Raw genomic sequence first — 13,573 nt, 5'->3', positions numbered from 1 at the left:
GTTGGTGCTTTACAGTATGTGACTATTACACGTCCTGATATCACATTTGCAGTCAATCGTGCCTGTCAGTTTATGCATGCTCCCACCGATCAAAATTGGGAAAATGTGAAAAGAATACTTCGCTATCTTAAAGGCACTATTCTACATGGTTTTCTTTTATATCGGCACTCATCCCGAGATTTACATGCCTATAGTGATGCAGATTGGGCAAGTTCTCCCGAAGATAGACGCTCTACCAGTGGCTATGCAATATTTCTTGGCCGGAATCTTATCTCTTGGAATTCGAAAAAGCAACCCACTGTATCCCGTTCAAGCACTGAAGCTGAATATAAAGCTATAGCTAATGCAACTTCAGAACTTATTTGGATTCAATCACTTCTTTCAGAACTTCATCTTGCCTCAAAGACTACACCGAAAATTTGGTGTGATAATATTGGAGCAACATATCTTACAGCAAATCCGGTTTTTCATGCTCGTACGAAACACGTTGAGATTGACTTTCACTTTGTTCGAGAGCGTGTGGCTAGCCAACAATTATCTGTTTCATACATCTCAGCAGAAGATCAAATTGCCGATATTTTTACTAAGCCATTATCCGAACAACGTTTCGGCAAGCTAAGATGCAAACTCAACGTCATAGATCTCCCGTTAAGTTTGTCGGGGGGTAATAGAAAGCTGAGTAATTTAAATATTGTTTAGATATTGTCCGTTAATTTAGAATTGGTCAATTGACCTGGTTTATGTAAACCTCTATATATTGCATCATATATTGCATCGTTTAGGGATGCAACATGATTAATAAAGTTTATTTCCATATCCCTCTTTTGTTCTAATACCTAGCTCCTCCGCTCCTCACCTATAAATAGATGGGTCTTGTATGATACTGATCATCAAGCAATCACTTGAGTGATATATCGATCATATCCAGTCCGTAGCTAGCTCAACCATGACTGCCCTCGTCATGCTCTCCGCTGCAGCTGTCGTCCTCCTCGGCCTCCTCCTCCTGCCTTTCTCTATGGCCCACAACGTTCTCTATACCAATGAAAAGTTGGAGGCCGGCCAATCCCTCACCCTAGGGGACTATACCTTCACAATGCACTTCGGGTGCAACCTGGTGTTGTACGACAACGGCCGAGCCCTGTGGTCTACCAACACTAACGGCCGAGGCAACAACTGCTTCCTCCAAATGGAGGCCGATGGTAATCTCGTCATCTACAACGACAACAACAATGCTGTTTGGGCGAGCAACACTTGGGGCGCGCAGGGCACCTACGTCCTCGTCCTGCAGCGTGACCGCAACGTCGTCATCTACGGCCCTGGTAGGTGGTCCACCGGCACCAGCACTGTCAATTCCAAAGACATCGTGATCGCCGAAAGCTGCCGGAACGATACTACTACCTTCACTCCAGAGGTGGTCGTACCGGCGGCCGATGAACCCACGAACAGGAAGATCGCCATGGTGACCAATAATTAATTGGCTTCACTTTTAAATACTATGAATAAAAAATCGAGATGCAAAGTGTGGTAGCCTCCCTCGTTTTTATGTTGTATGTGCTGTTAAGTAGGTGGTCGTAGGTGTGAGTCGACCGATCGCCTTAATTATCGTGTTTTCTGAATACTAGTATATTTTAAGAACTAGCAATGACTAGTCACTACTTGCTCTGCTCCTTTTTTTTTATTTAATTATATTAAAAGTTGAATTGAGTTCAAAAAAGGAAAACAAATTTAATTAAAGAAATTAATAGCACATATAAATTGAAAAATAAATTAAAATAAAATTAATACAAGAGGAAAATATATTATCTATTTAAGAATTATAATTTTAGTTAATATTTCAATTATGTTCTTTTTGTCAAATATTTAAATAATTTTTATAAGTAAAATATATTATCTTCTTTTTGTTGTTTCCGGTAGCTCCGGGAGTACGCAAACTGATATGTATCGTCGAGGCTAGTGTTCGACACTATCTCCGTAAACGATATTGCTCCACTACGGTGCTAACGGATAGCAGCAACTCGTTCCCATGTATATATACTTGGTGAAGAGGTAAGTATCCTTTGGTGAGGGCTGATCTGGATCGTTCATTTTGAAAGGGTATAACCCTTTAAAGATCTTTTAATCTCAGCCATCAGATTTGAAGAGTTATAACTCTTCAAATGACTTTTGATCTGATCCATTGATCTGAAGAGTTTTATCTCTTCATATTTATAATATGATCTCGTCCGTTGGATCTGAAGAGATTTAACTCTTCAGCCTAACTTGATCTCAGCCGTCAGATTTACTCTATTAATCCGACGCTTCAGATCAAACCCCCTCATCAATGGTCAGATTATGACCCAGAGCCATCAATGCTCCAGATCGCATCCACTGCGATCTATTACCATCTTCGATCCGACGGTCGCCATCTGTCTGCCCAGTCATCGCTCTCTGCACAATCACGCGCCATGCAGGCACTGCCACCTGGAGCATAAATAAAAACTCCTCAGCTCCTCGCGACGACGCGTAAGTGCAAAGTGCGCCTACAAAGCGCCCATTGCGCACGTGCGCACGTGGCGGGTGGCGGGCTCACAGGTGCGAGCACCTGCTCGCCCATGGGTAGAGAGCACCTGTGCTTTTTGTGTTAACTCCATTAACACAGCAACACATATAAGGAAACTTTAGCTTGCGCCGGTTAGCGATGTGGGACTAAAACCCCATCTTTTCCTTAACGTTATTTTGGACACAACTTTAGCCAATTAATTTCTCATTCACCTGTAATCGGTTTTGAGCAAATTAATAGTCTAGATTTATCTACGCGAAACATAGATTTCGATTTTGAAGTCATATCAGACTTCCAACGATCGATGGCACCTTAATTTTGCCTTGCAAAATCATATCCAACAATCCCCCACATGAATGGAAATTAATGCAATGTATGTATGCATGCTGACACTTTACAAGAGTCCAATCGATAAGTCACTGCATCAGGAGAGGTAGCTCGTGGCTTTGAACCTTCCGTAGTGGAATGCTATCGAGTATACTAGGCTGCGCAGTGAACGTGATGTCTTGAACTGCTCAGCTGTTGGTGTATACTAAGACAATAACACCCACACAGAGACCTATCTCACCTACTTTAGGTTCTCATGGTTGGTTCCGTTTCGGCCATGGACACCATCTTGGATTCATGAGTGTTTCATTGAAGCGGCCTGTCTTCACACTCACATAGGTGACACTTCTATCAAGAGTATCCTACCATACTCCACCTTATAAGGTATAGAAGTCATTAAAAGCATAAGCTTAACCTCACTACATGTGGTAGGGCAGCACCAATTCATCCTAGGATTGGGATAGAGATAAAATATCTCATGTGCTGTAACACAACTTCTGTAACTTCGTTGTCCCATTGAACCAAGATCTTGGGATCTCCAGTCAACAAGGTTGGGTTACCGCTACAGTCGTTTTCAGTTGTAGATTTTTAATCCCATTCCTCTTGATGAGCAGTATACTTGATCTCGACTCAATCCCTTCGTAAGAGGATCTGCCAAATTATCTTTGGACTTAACATAGTCGATTGCAATCACTCCATTCGAGATCAACTGCCTAATGGTATTATGTCTACGACGTATATGTCGTGACTTACCATTATACATACTACTCTGTGCCCTTCCAATCGCCGATTGACTATCACAGTGGATCAGTACGGCAGGCACAGGTTTCGTCCAGCTCGGAATATCTTCCAAGAAATTCCGCAGCCATTCAGCTTCCTCAGCTGCTTTGTCTAGTGCTATAAACTCGGATTCCATAGTTGACCGAGCAATGCACGTCTGCTTAGTGGATTTCCAAGATACCGCTCCCCCACCGATCGTGAATACATATCCACTAGTGGATTTGGAGTCTTTTGTATCTGATATCCAATTAGCATCACAATATCCCTCCAACACAGCAGGATATTTTCCATAATGTAATCCATAGTTCATAGTATATTTCAAATATCTAAGAACTCGCATTAATGCTTTCCAATGGGTGTCGTTTGGATTACTCGTAAAACGACTCAGCTTGTTGACCGCACAGGCAATATCCGGACGTGTGCAGTTTGTGAGATACATCAAACTGCCTATTATCCGAGAATATTCCAACTGCGATATGGGTTCACCATGGTTTTTCGCTAAGTGTTGACTTAGATCCATAGGTGTTTTCACTGTAGAGAGATCGTACGCATTGAACCTTTTCAATACTGACTCTACATAATGGGATTGTGTCAAAACTATCCCATCAGATGTCCTGAGAATTTTAATTCCCAATATAACATCTGCTTGACCCATATCTTTCATATCGAAATTCTTGGTCAACATTTTCTTTGTAGTCATGATTACATCATGATTACTACCCATTATTAGCATGTCGTCTACGTATAGACACACGATTACATATCCTTCAGGTGTGTTTTTGACATAAATGCATTTGTCACATTCATTTATTCTGAATTCGTTTGACAGCATTACTTTGTCAAATTTTTCGTGCCATTGTTTAGGCGCTTGCTTAAGTCCGTACAACGACTTAACAAGTCGACACACCTTTTTCTCATTTCCTGGAGCCACAAACCCCTCGGGTTGCTCCATATAAATTTCTTCTTCCAACTCACCATTTAAGAACGCAGTCTTAACATCCATTTGATGTATTTCAAGGTCATACAGTGCTGCAATGGCTATTAGCACTCGTATGGACGTAATCCTTGTCACCGGTGAGTAGGTATCGAAGTAATCAAGGCCTTCCTCTTGCTTGTACCCCTTGGCTACAAGTCTGGCCTTATACTTGTCAATCGATCCATCAGCTTTATACTTGCGTTTTAGTATCCACTTACAACCTAATGGTTTATTACCAGAAGGAAGGTCTACTAATTCCCAAGTATGATTATTCATGATGGACTCGATTTCACTATTGACAGCTTCTTTCCACATTGGAGCATCGGGACTAGAGAGAGCTTCACTTAATGTTCTTGGGTCCATCTCTGACATAAAAGTCATGAAATCTGGCCCGAACGATTTCTCAACTCTAGCCCGTTTGCTACGACGTGGCTCTTCGCTTTGATCGTCAATAGTCCTTTTATAACAACTAAGTTCGGTAACGTCATTTCCGTTTGAACTTCCGTTGTTATCACTTTCAACGTTTCCCTTCTTATTTGGGAATACGTTTTCAAAGAATATCGCATTCCGAGATTCTATGGTTGTTCCCACATGAATATCAGGAATGTCTGATTTGTGAACTAGGAAACGATATGCACTACTATTATGGGCATATCCGACAAATACCGCATCGAACGTTTTAGGTCCGATCTTTACTTGCTTTGGTTTAGGTACTTCGACCTTTGCCAAGCACCCCCACACTTTCAGGTATTTGTACGATGGCTCGCGGCCTTTCCATAGTTCGTATGGAGTTTTATCACTTTTCTTGTGAGGGATTTTATTGAGAATGTGATTTGCCGATAATATAGCTTCCCCCCACAAGTTCTGAGGTAAGCCTGAATTTATCAACAAGGCATTCATCATCTCCTTTAGTGTCCGATTTTTACGTTCGGCAACACCATTCGATTGAGGTGAGTAAGGCGCCGTTGTTTGATGGATAATGCCAGATTCTGAACAAAATTCATCAAACGGTGCACCATATTCTCCACCTCTATCGCTACGAATTATTTTAATTCGTTTGTCAAGTTGATTTTCAACTTCTGTTTTATAGGTTCTGAACGCCTCTAAGGCTTCGTCTTTACTTCTTAAAAGAAAGACATAACAGAACCTCGTGCAGTCATCGATAAAAGTAATGAAATACTTTTTACCTCCTCTAGTTTGCACGAATTTCAAGTCACATAGATCACTATGTATTAACTCTAGAGGAGTCGTTGACCTTTCCACCGAATGAAAAGGTAGTTTCGTCATTTTAGCTTCCACACACACTTCACATTTATGTGTTTCGTCAACATTGACGTTCGGTAATAAATTTAGTTTGACGAGACGTTTCAGCGTATTATTATGCACATGTCCGAGTCGATCATGCCACAAATTGAAACACTCAACAACATAGCTGGAAGCTTTTATTTTATTACCATCAAAATTTCGGAGTACAGTCATTACAACCATTTTGAATAGACTTTGTTCTAAGTACCCCTTTCCTACGAAGACACCATTCTTCGTAAGGACAAAGTTGTTGGACTGGAACACTAGTCTAAACCCGGCCTTAACAAGTGCCGATCCAGAAACTAGGTTCTTCCTGATGTCGGGAACATGGAGCACATCAATGAGAGTTAGCTCCTTTCCAGACGTCATCTTCAGAACAACCTTTCCGAGTCCAACAATCGGAGATGTCGTGGAATTGCCCATATAGAGCTTTCTTCCACTTATCGGAGTATACTTGGAGAACATCGCCTTATCTGAACAGATATGACGAGTTGCTCCAGTATCGATCCACCACTGCTTCGGATTATCCTCCACATTATTGGATTCAAACACGACCGCAGTGAGGTCCAGGTCTTCAAGAGAGGTTGCGACGTGGTTCGCAGCATCCTTCGGCCCCTTGGTTGGCTTCTTCGGGCGTCTGCAGTCCTTGGACATGTGTCCTGACTTTCCACAGTTGTAGCACGAGCCCTTGAACTTCTTGGGTTGAGCCTTCTTCTTGAACTGCTTTGGCTTCTTGGCGTTCGGCTCGACCAGGTTGGACATCTCGTCGACAGTCCGCTTTGTTCCTCTAGAGTCGGATAACTTTCGATTATCCTCCTCTATTCGTAGCCTCAGGATCAGGTCTTCCAGCCCCATCTCCTTTTGCTTGTGCTTCAGGTAATTTTTGAAATCCATCCATGACGGAGGGAGTTTCTCGATTACCGCAGCTACTGCGAATGACTCGTTCAGCTTCATGCCTTCGGCGTCCAGATCATGCAGTATTAATTGCATATCCTGGACTTGGGATGCCACGCTCTTGGAATCCACCATCTTGAAATCCAGAAACCGGCCGACGATGAATTTCTTCAGTCCGGCGTTTTCGGTCTTGTATTTCTTCTCAAGTGACTCCCACAGAGATTTTGCCGTCTCCAATGAACAATACACGTTATACAACGAGTTGTCCAATGCGTTGAGAATATAATTTCGGCATAGGAAATCTCCATGTGACCACGCATCGCAAGCAGCCTTGCTACCTTCCGTAGCGGCTGGCGGGTCTTCACGCAAAAACCGTACGAGGTTTAGCGTTGTCAAGTAGAACAGCATCTTTTGCTGCCATCTTTTGAAGTCGGCTCCGTTGAATTTCTCCGGCTTCTCTCCGTGCGGAATGGTTGTCGGAATGGCGGTCGGTACGGCCGTCGGAACGTCGTTGGTTGCCATATCAGATTGCACGAATATCGTTTACGACTGTTGTTTCCGGTAGCTCCGGGAGTACGCAAACTGATATGTATCGTCGAGGCTAGTGTTCGACACTATCTCCGTAAACGATATTGCTCCGCTACGGTGCTAACGGATAGCAGCAACTCGTTCCCAAGATACAACGACGATCGCCTCGGAATAGTAGCACTCCAAATTCCGAGACCGGCGAACCTTCTCGTAGGCTTCTCGGACTCTTTATGCAGAGGATGCTCGAATGCTATGCTATGGATTGCAAGGATTGAATGAGATGAGTTTCCAATAGAAAGGGGATGTATATATACTTGGTGAAGAGGTAAGTATCCTTTGGTGAGGGCTGATCTGGATCGTTCATTTTGAAAGGGTATAACCCTTTAAAGATCTTTTAATCTCAGCCATCAGATTTGAAGAGTTATAACTCTTCAAATGACTTTTGATCTGATCCATTGATCTGAAGAGTTTTATCTCTTCATATTTATAATATGATCTCGTCCGTTGGATCTGAAGAGATTTAACTCTTCAGCCTAACTTGATCTCAGCCGTCAGATTTACTCTATTAATCCGACGCTTCAGATCAAACCCCCTCATCAATGGTCAGATTATGACCCAGAGCCATCAATGCTCCAGATCGCATCCACTGCGATCTATTACCATCTTCGATCCGACGGTCGCCATCTGTCTGCCCAGTCATCGCTCTCTGCACAATCACACGCCATGCAGGCACTGCCACCTGGAGCATAAATAAAAACTCCTCAGCTCCTCGCGACGACGTGCGAAGTGCAAAGTGCGCCTACAAAGCGCCCATTGCGCACGTGCGCACGTGGCACGTGGCGGGTGGCGGGCTCACAGGTGCGAGCACCTGCTCGCCCATGGGTAGAGAGCACCTGTGCTTTTTGTGTTAACTCCATTAACACAGCAACACATATAAGGAAACTTTAGCTTGCGCCGGTTAGCGATGTGGGACTAAAACCCCATCTTTTCCTTAACGTTATTTTGGACACAACTTTAGCCAATTAATTTCTCATTCACCTGTAATCGGTTTTGAGCAAATTAATAGTCTAGATTTATCTACGCGAAACATAGATTTCGATTTTGAAGTCATATCAGACTTCCAACGATCGATGGCACCTTAATTTTGCCTTGCAAAATCATATCCAACAAGAATTTTTTTCTTGCCAATTAACATATTGATCAACATCAAAACTCAAACTCGAGTCACATCGAGCCTGGTCAACTAAGATTGGTTAACCGTGACTAGAAGTTGGTTGCACCAACAGTGATGGAATGGGTGATGGTTAAGGATATTTTATAACGAGAAGTCTTCGTGGAATAACAGAGGATGAATTATTTTATGACCATTACGTAATACATTTAGGAAGGCTCTCTGAGTCTTGGTTTGAACCGATTATAAGGTGATAAGTGAATTTTAACCAAAACTCACTAATGTCCCTACAATGTTAAGAATTTTAAAATCTTGACATGGTCTAAATTAGGGAGTCCTAGGAACCTTTTGATAGTGTTGATAAGTAAATATGACAAGTTTAGACCTTTTAATGAGCTTATATTAAATTATTTTAAAGTTACTAAAATTTTTAAACCCCACATCTTTTCATCTAGGTTGTGAAATTCAAATACGAGGGTATGATTACACTTAGAAGACTTTCAAGAGTGTAATAGTCTTGGTTTAAAGATATTTTGATTTTTTAAAACGATCAACGAGTTTTGACAAATTCGTTGATGGTCTTATACACCTCAGAAATATTTCAAATTATGTTTATTGTATTTCTTAATCTGAGTACAATCATGCCCTTAGATATAAATTTTATAGTCTAGATAGAGAATTATATTTTTGAAATTGATGCAACTTTAATATATTTTGAAAAAAAGAAAGAAAGTTATATAATGATCTTAGCAGTCAACTAGTTAATTATGGGCATTTGACTGCTAATCACAAATTGAATAGGGTAAATTTAGAAATCAATCAGTGAACTCAATTATTACATAATACTTGACTAATAATTAGAGCTGTCAAACAGGTCAACCCATGACGGGCTCATCATATGGCGGGACGGAGCGGATCGACCCACCAACTTGGTGGGTTGGAAAACTTTCAACCCAATCCAACTCAAAACGGACTGCGGGTTAGGCGGGCCAACCCACGGGCTTATTAAAAAATATTAAAAATTTTAAGTTTAAATTATAATTTAAATTGATTAAGTTGAAATTTTTAAGCGTGAATTATAATTTTTAAACTTGAATTATAATTTAAATGAATTAAACTTACCAATTGAGTTTTCTACTTTAATTTTAAATTTTAAAATAAATAAATAATTTTTTCCAATTCGCGGGTCAATCCAAAGCCTGTCACGGATCAACCCATGCAGGTCGCGGACCTAGACGGGTCAATCCATCTGAACCTATCTTAAAATGGATTGATAAAATTGTAATCCAATCCGTCTAAATTACTTGATGGAATGGGCTAATCAGGTGGGCCTAACCGAAATTGACGACTATACTAATAATGCATCATCAATCAATTAGCTATTCATAAAACAGAGGGTATAATCAGAAACAACTCCATGCTTTGATAAATATGAAAATCAAGTATATATTTTGGATATTATGAAAATCTATTTATATAGCTTAGTAAATTATCAAAATAATTTTGAAAAGTAAAATCCGCTATCCTAGCAATCTCATACGATCGATTTCATGATCATCTGTGAAAATATAAATCAAAAAATTATAATTAATTATAATAAAAAAAAAATATTATCTCGATTTTGTCCAGATTTGAACTTAAATAATTTAAGTCGAGATTTGAACTTAAATAATTTTGAAAGGAGAGTCATGGGACTATGGATGGGCAAATGGCAAAATGGGGAAAAACTTATTTAGAACTTTTTCCCTTAAAGCAATCGCATTTATGACGAATGCGGCCGTAAGCATCCATGCCGTTTGCATTTAAACCCCCACTTCCCTCCTACTCTCCAACTCGAATAAATAAATTATGCTTACTTCTCTCATAAAATATTTTAAAAAGGCTAAATAATTATTTATATATAAAGAATAATATAATAAAAAGAGAGAGAAAGATTGAGAGAGAGATCTCAACTCCGCAGCTTTTTTTTCCATCACGGGTCACGACTCGCCTCAACTCGACTCGCCCTCATTCCGTTCCGTCTCCGCTGAAACCTAAGAGGAGTAGCCGATGCCGCCGCTGTAGCCGGAGGGAGGTGGAGGATGGGCGGCTGCTTCAGCTCTACTTCCAAAAGGCCAGCGACGCCTGCTGTCTCCAGGGATCCGCCGCTGCCGGAGCCCGACGCTGAGGAGACTGTGAAAGAGGTCCTCTCTGAGACCCCCCGTCCGTCAAGGCCCCGGCCGCGGCCCGCTAACTCGGATCTGGCCGCCGGACGCAAGGAGGCCCGGATCCTCGACAAGCCCCTCCCCGTCCCTGGCATTGTGCCCCTTCCCATCGACGACGCCAGATCCGAGGACGCTTCCGAGGCCTGGAGCGTCAGCGCCAAGAGCGAAACCCTCTTGGTCGCCACCTCCGCCACCCCGGCGGAGAAGCGGTGCCGCGCGGTTGCCCCCGAGGCCGAGAGGAGGACGCGGAGGGAGGAGCGCTCGCCAGCCAAGCACCAGAGGAAACGCTCCCTTTCCGGAGAGCTCGGCTCCAGGCGCGACCGGAGCGTTTCCGTCGGATGCGTCAGCGGGAGGTCCTCTCCGTCCCCGGGGGCCCGGAGGCCCGATCCCACCTCCGTGGGGAGAACCAACTCCGTCAGGGATCCCACGAGGAGCCGCGGCAACGTCTCCGCTGCCAAAAGGGACCCGGGGGAGAGGTCCGGCAGGCGGTCGGTGTCCCCCGCCGCGAAGCGGCTAGCGGAGCTGCGGCAGAGCGGGGAGCAATGCAGGGTGCCGCCTCCGCTCCTGCCGCCAGCTTTCTCGGCGAAGGCTAAGGGCCCAAAGCAGGAATTCCGAGTCGACGAAGGAGAAAGGAAAGCATGCGCAGGAGGCGAACCCGCCACCGCCGCCGCCGCCGGCGACATCGTAGCCGGAAACGAAGGAGAGGCGAAGGATTCGCTAGACAACCCACTCGTCTCCCTCGAGTGCTTCATCTTCCTCTAATCACTTCCCTTCTTCTTCTTTTTTTTTGTTTTGTTTTTCATCATCACATCGATCGTTTCCATTGCAGCAGAATCAACCAACCACACTAGTTTAGCTCGCACCACTGACTCGTAGATTCTTGATTTTCTATGCAAAACTGTATTCAAAATTGCTGCTTTTCGATCGTTATGCATTAGCTTAAAGAATTTGTGTTAAATGAGCCTAGTTTGGCTAGGGCTGTCTTGTATTCTACTCGAGCATGTGCCATGCCAATGGCACTGTTCTGATGGCATTTAGGGCTGCGGTTGCAGAGGAGTAATCGAATTGAAGAGGCATTTTTCCTCGCCAGCTGCGCTGCTGCGACGTTCCGGTGTGTATCATTAAAGTGTCTTCATTCAATACTTGGCCGCGAATTGAATGCGTTTGACCGCGACATCTGGCTTCCAGATGCTCACCCATTAGAAGCTGAAAGCGATGTCTACTGTGTGAAGAAGCTCTTTGACTAATAAAGTGAGTAAAAGTTCGATTAAATCGAATTAATATCGGTAGTCTAAGTAAAACTTCTGTTTACTCGCGTCTGCGCGTGCTCCGTGAATCTGCTTTTCTTTTTTTTTTTTTCTAGCGTGAGATGGGAAAAGGAGTGCATCGTTTTAAACGTCATTGGTGGTGGTGCTGTTGCTGGTTTGTACGGTGGCCTGCGACTCCCACTGTACAAGAGTGACTTCCTTGGCCCTGCTTTATACAGGCAAGAGACAGAGAGAGCAGAGCGTTGAGGGCACATGGCGAACCATGTGCTGCTGCTTAGTCTCCGCGTTAGGTGACGGGATTTATGCTGAAAAACAAAACAAAACAAAATAATAAACCGTTGGTCATATTTTATTGAAGTAATAAGTAGGATACAATCGAATTGATTTTATTATCTCGGAACATAATTAAGTTGATTGCGATGAAAAAGTATAAAAGTTGGTAGAATCGTTGAAATGACGGATTTGAAATATATTTTACAAAAGAATTGACTCTATTAAATTAGTTAAAAATAATAATTATTTTATATTTAAAATTATCAAATTTAAATGAATTCGAATATGTTTAATGATTTTTTGAATAGATTAAATTTATAGTAATAACTTCAATAAAGGAGGATAAGATAAGATATTTTCAATCTGTACTTCGTCAAATTTCAAAGAATATCTTACAAAGAAATTATCAGATGGTGAAATAGAGTATTGACAAATTAAAGGAATCTAGGAGAGGACGGGAGATCATGCCAATGGCCACCTTTATGCATTGAAGTTTTCACTAAATGAAAAATAAATTATATTGATAATATTAAAATAAAATTAATTGTAAATAATGTTATTGCATTTGATATTTGTTTTGTTCTAATCTAGCATAAAACACCTAAATTGACGAAAACCCTCACTTTAGTATTATAGAAATCGATGAAATAATCGTGGCTTTAAAATCATAAGTTATATAAACAAGAATTATACTTCTTTATGAATTCAACAATATTAGAAAATAAGCAGATCTAGTATCATCGAAGATCTACAATAATATTTTTAATAAATTGAAATAACGATGGTTGAAAATAAATATGACTTGAATGCAGTGGAATAGTTATTGTTTGTAAGTTGTCATAGAAGAAAGACAAGAAGACTGGTCTTATAAAGGAATTGGGTGACGGCACCGTAGTTTCCTTACCAACGGATAATGTAGAGATCTCTCAGAGTATCTAATTCAATGGGAATCATGTCCTATATCTATGAACTCAACCATTATCAGCCCATCAATGATAACGATGCAGATTAACAAGTTCTACACATATAAACCTCACATCTAATAACTTAAATATGCCATAATAATTAATTAGATCGCATAATGAGTTTGATTTTCTTAATTGCCGATGACCAACATTTTAATACAAGATTTTGACACGTATACTTATGTTTTTATCTGTTTTTGTGTCTAATTTCATATTCATGCTACATTTCGTGAGTTTGATTTCTATTTGGGCTAAAATACAATTTATCTCATATTTATGACATTTTGTCTAAAGATTTGAATGTGGTTTTGCATAACATGAATTTGGACTAGGGACTTAAGTC

The 13,573-nt window shown here is 41.6% G+C and overlaps 2 protein-coding genes across 2 annotated transcripts; both read left to right on the top strand.

Moving 5' to 3' along the window:
- Positions 1–946: 946 nt before the first annotated feature.
- Positions 947–1,638, top strand: LOC141816455 (mannose-specific lectin-like). Its single transcript, XM_074704234.1, has one exon. The coding sequence runs from the start codon at positions 947–949 to the stop codon at positions 1,472–1,474; it is 528 nt and encodes a 175-aa protein (XP_074560335.1). The 3' UTR covers positions 1,475–1,638.
- An 8,836-nt stretch (positions 1,639–10,474) lies between these two features.
- On the top strand, positions 10,475–11,698 carry LOC141816454 (uncharacterized). Its single transcript, XM_074704233.1, has one exon. It carries the CDS (start codon positions 10,602–10,604, stop codon positions 11,484–11,486), a length of 885 nt encoding a protein of 294 aa, XP_074560334.1. The 5' UTR covers positions 10,475–10,601; the 3' UTR covers positions 11,487–11,698.
- Positions 11,699–13,573: the final 1,875 nt, after the last annotated feature.

Source organism: Curcuma longa, unplaced genomic scaffold (genome assembly GCF_044706935.1).
Source record: "Curcuma longa cultivar G26 ecotype Majalengka, Jawa Barat unplaced genomic scaffold, ITB_CL_G26_1.1 contig_16725, whole genome shotgun sequence".
Taxonomy (NCBI): domain Eukaryota; kingdom Viridiplantae; phylum Streptophyta; class Magnoliopsida; order Zingiberales; family Zingiberaceae; genus Curcuma; species Curcuma longa.
Note: the sequence above shows the minus strand (reverse complement) of the source record. Positions and strands in the feature narration are given on the sequence as shown.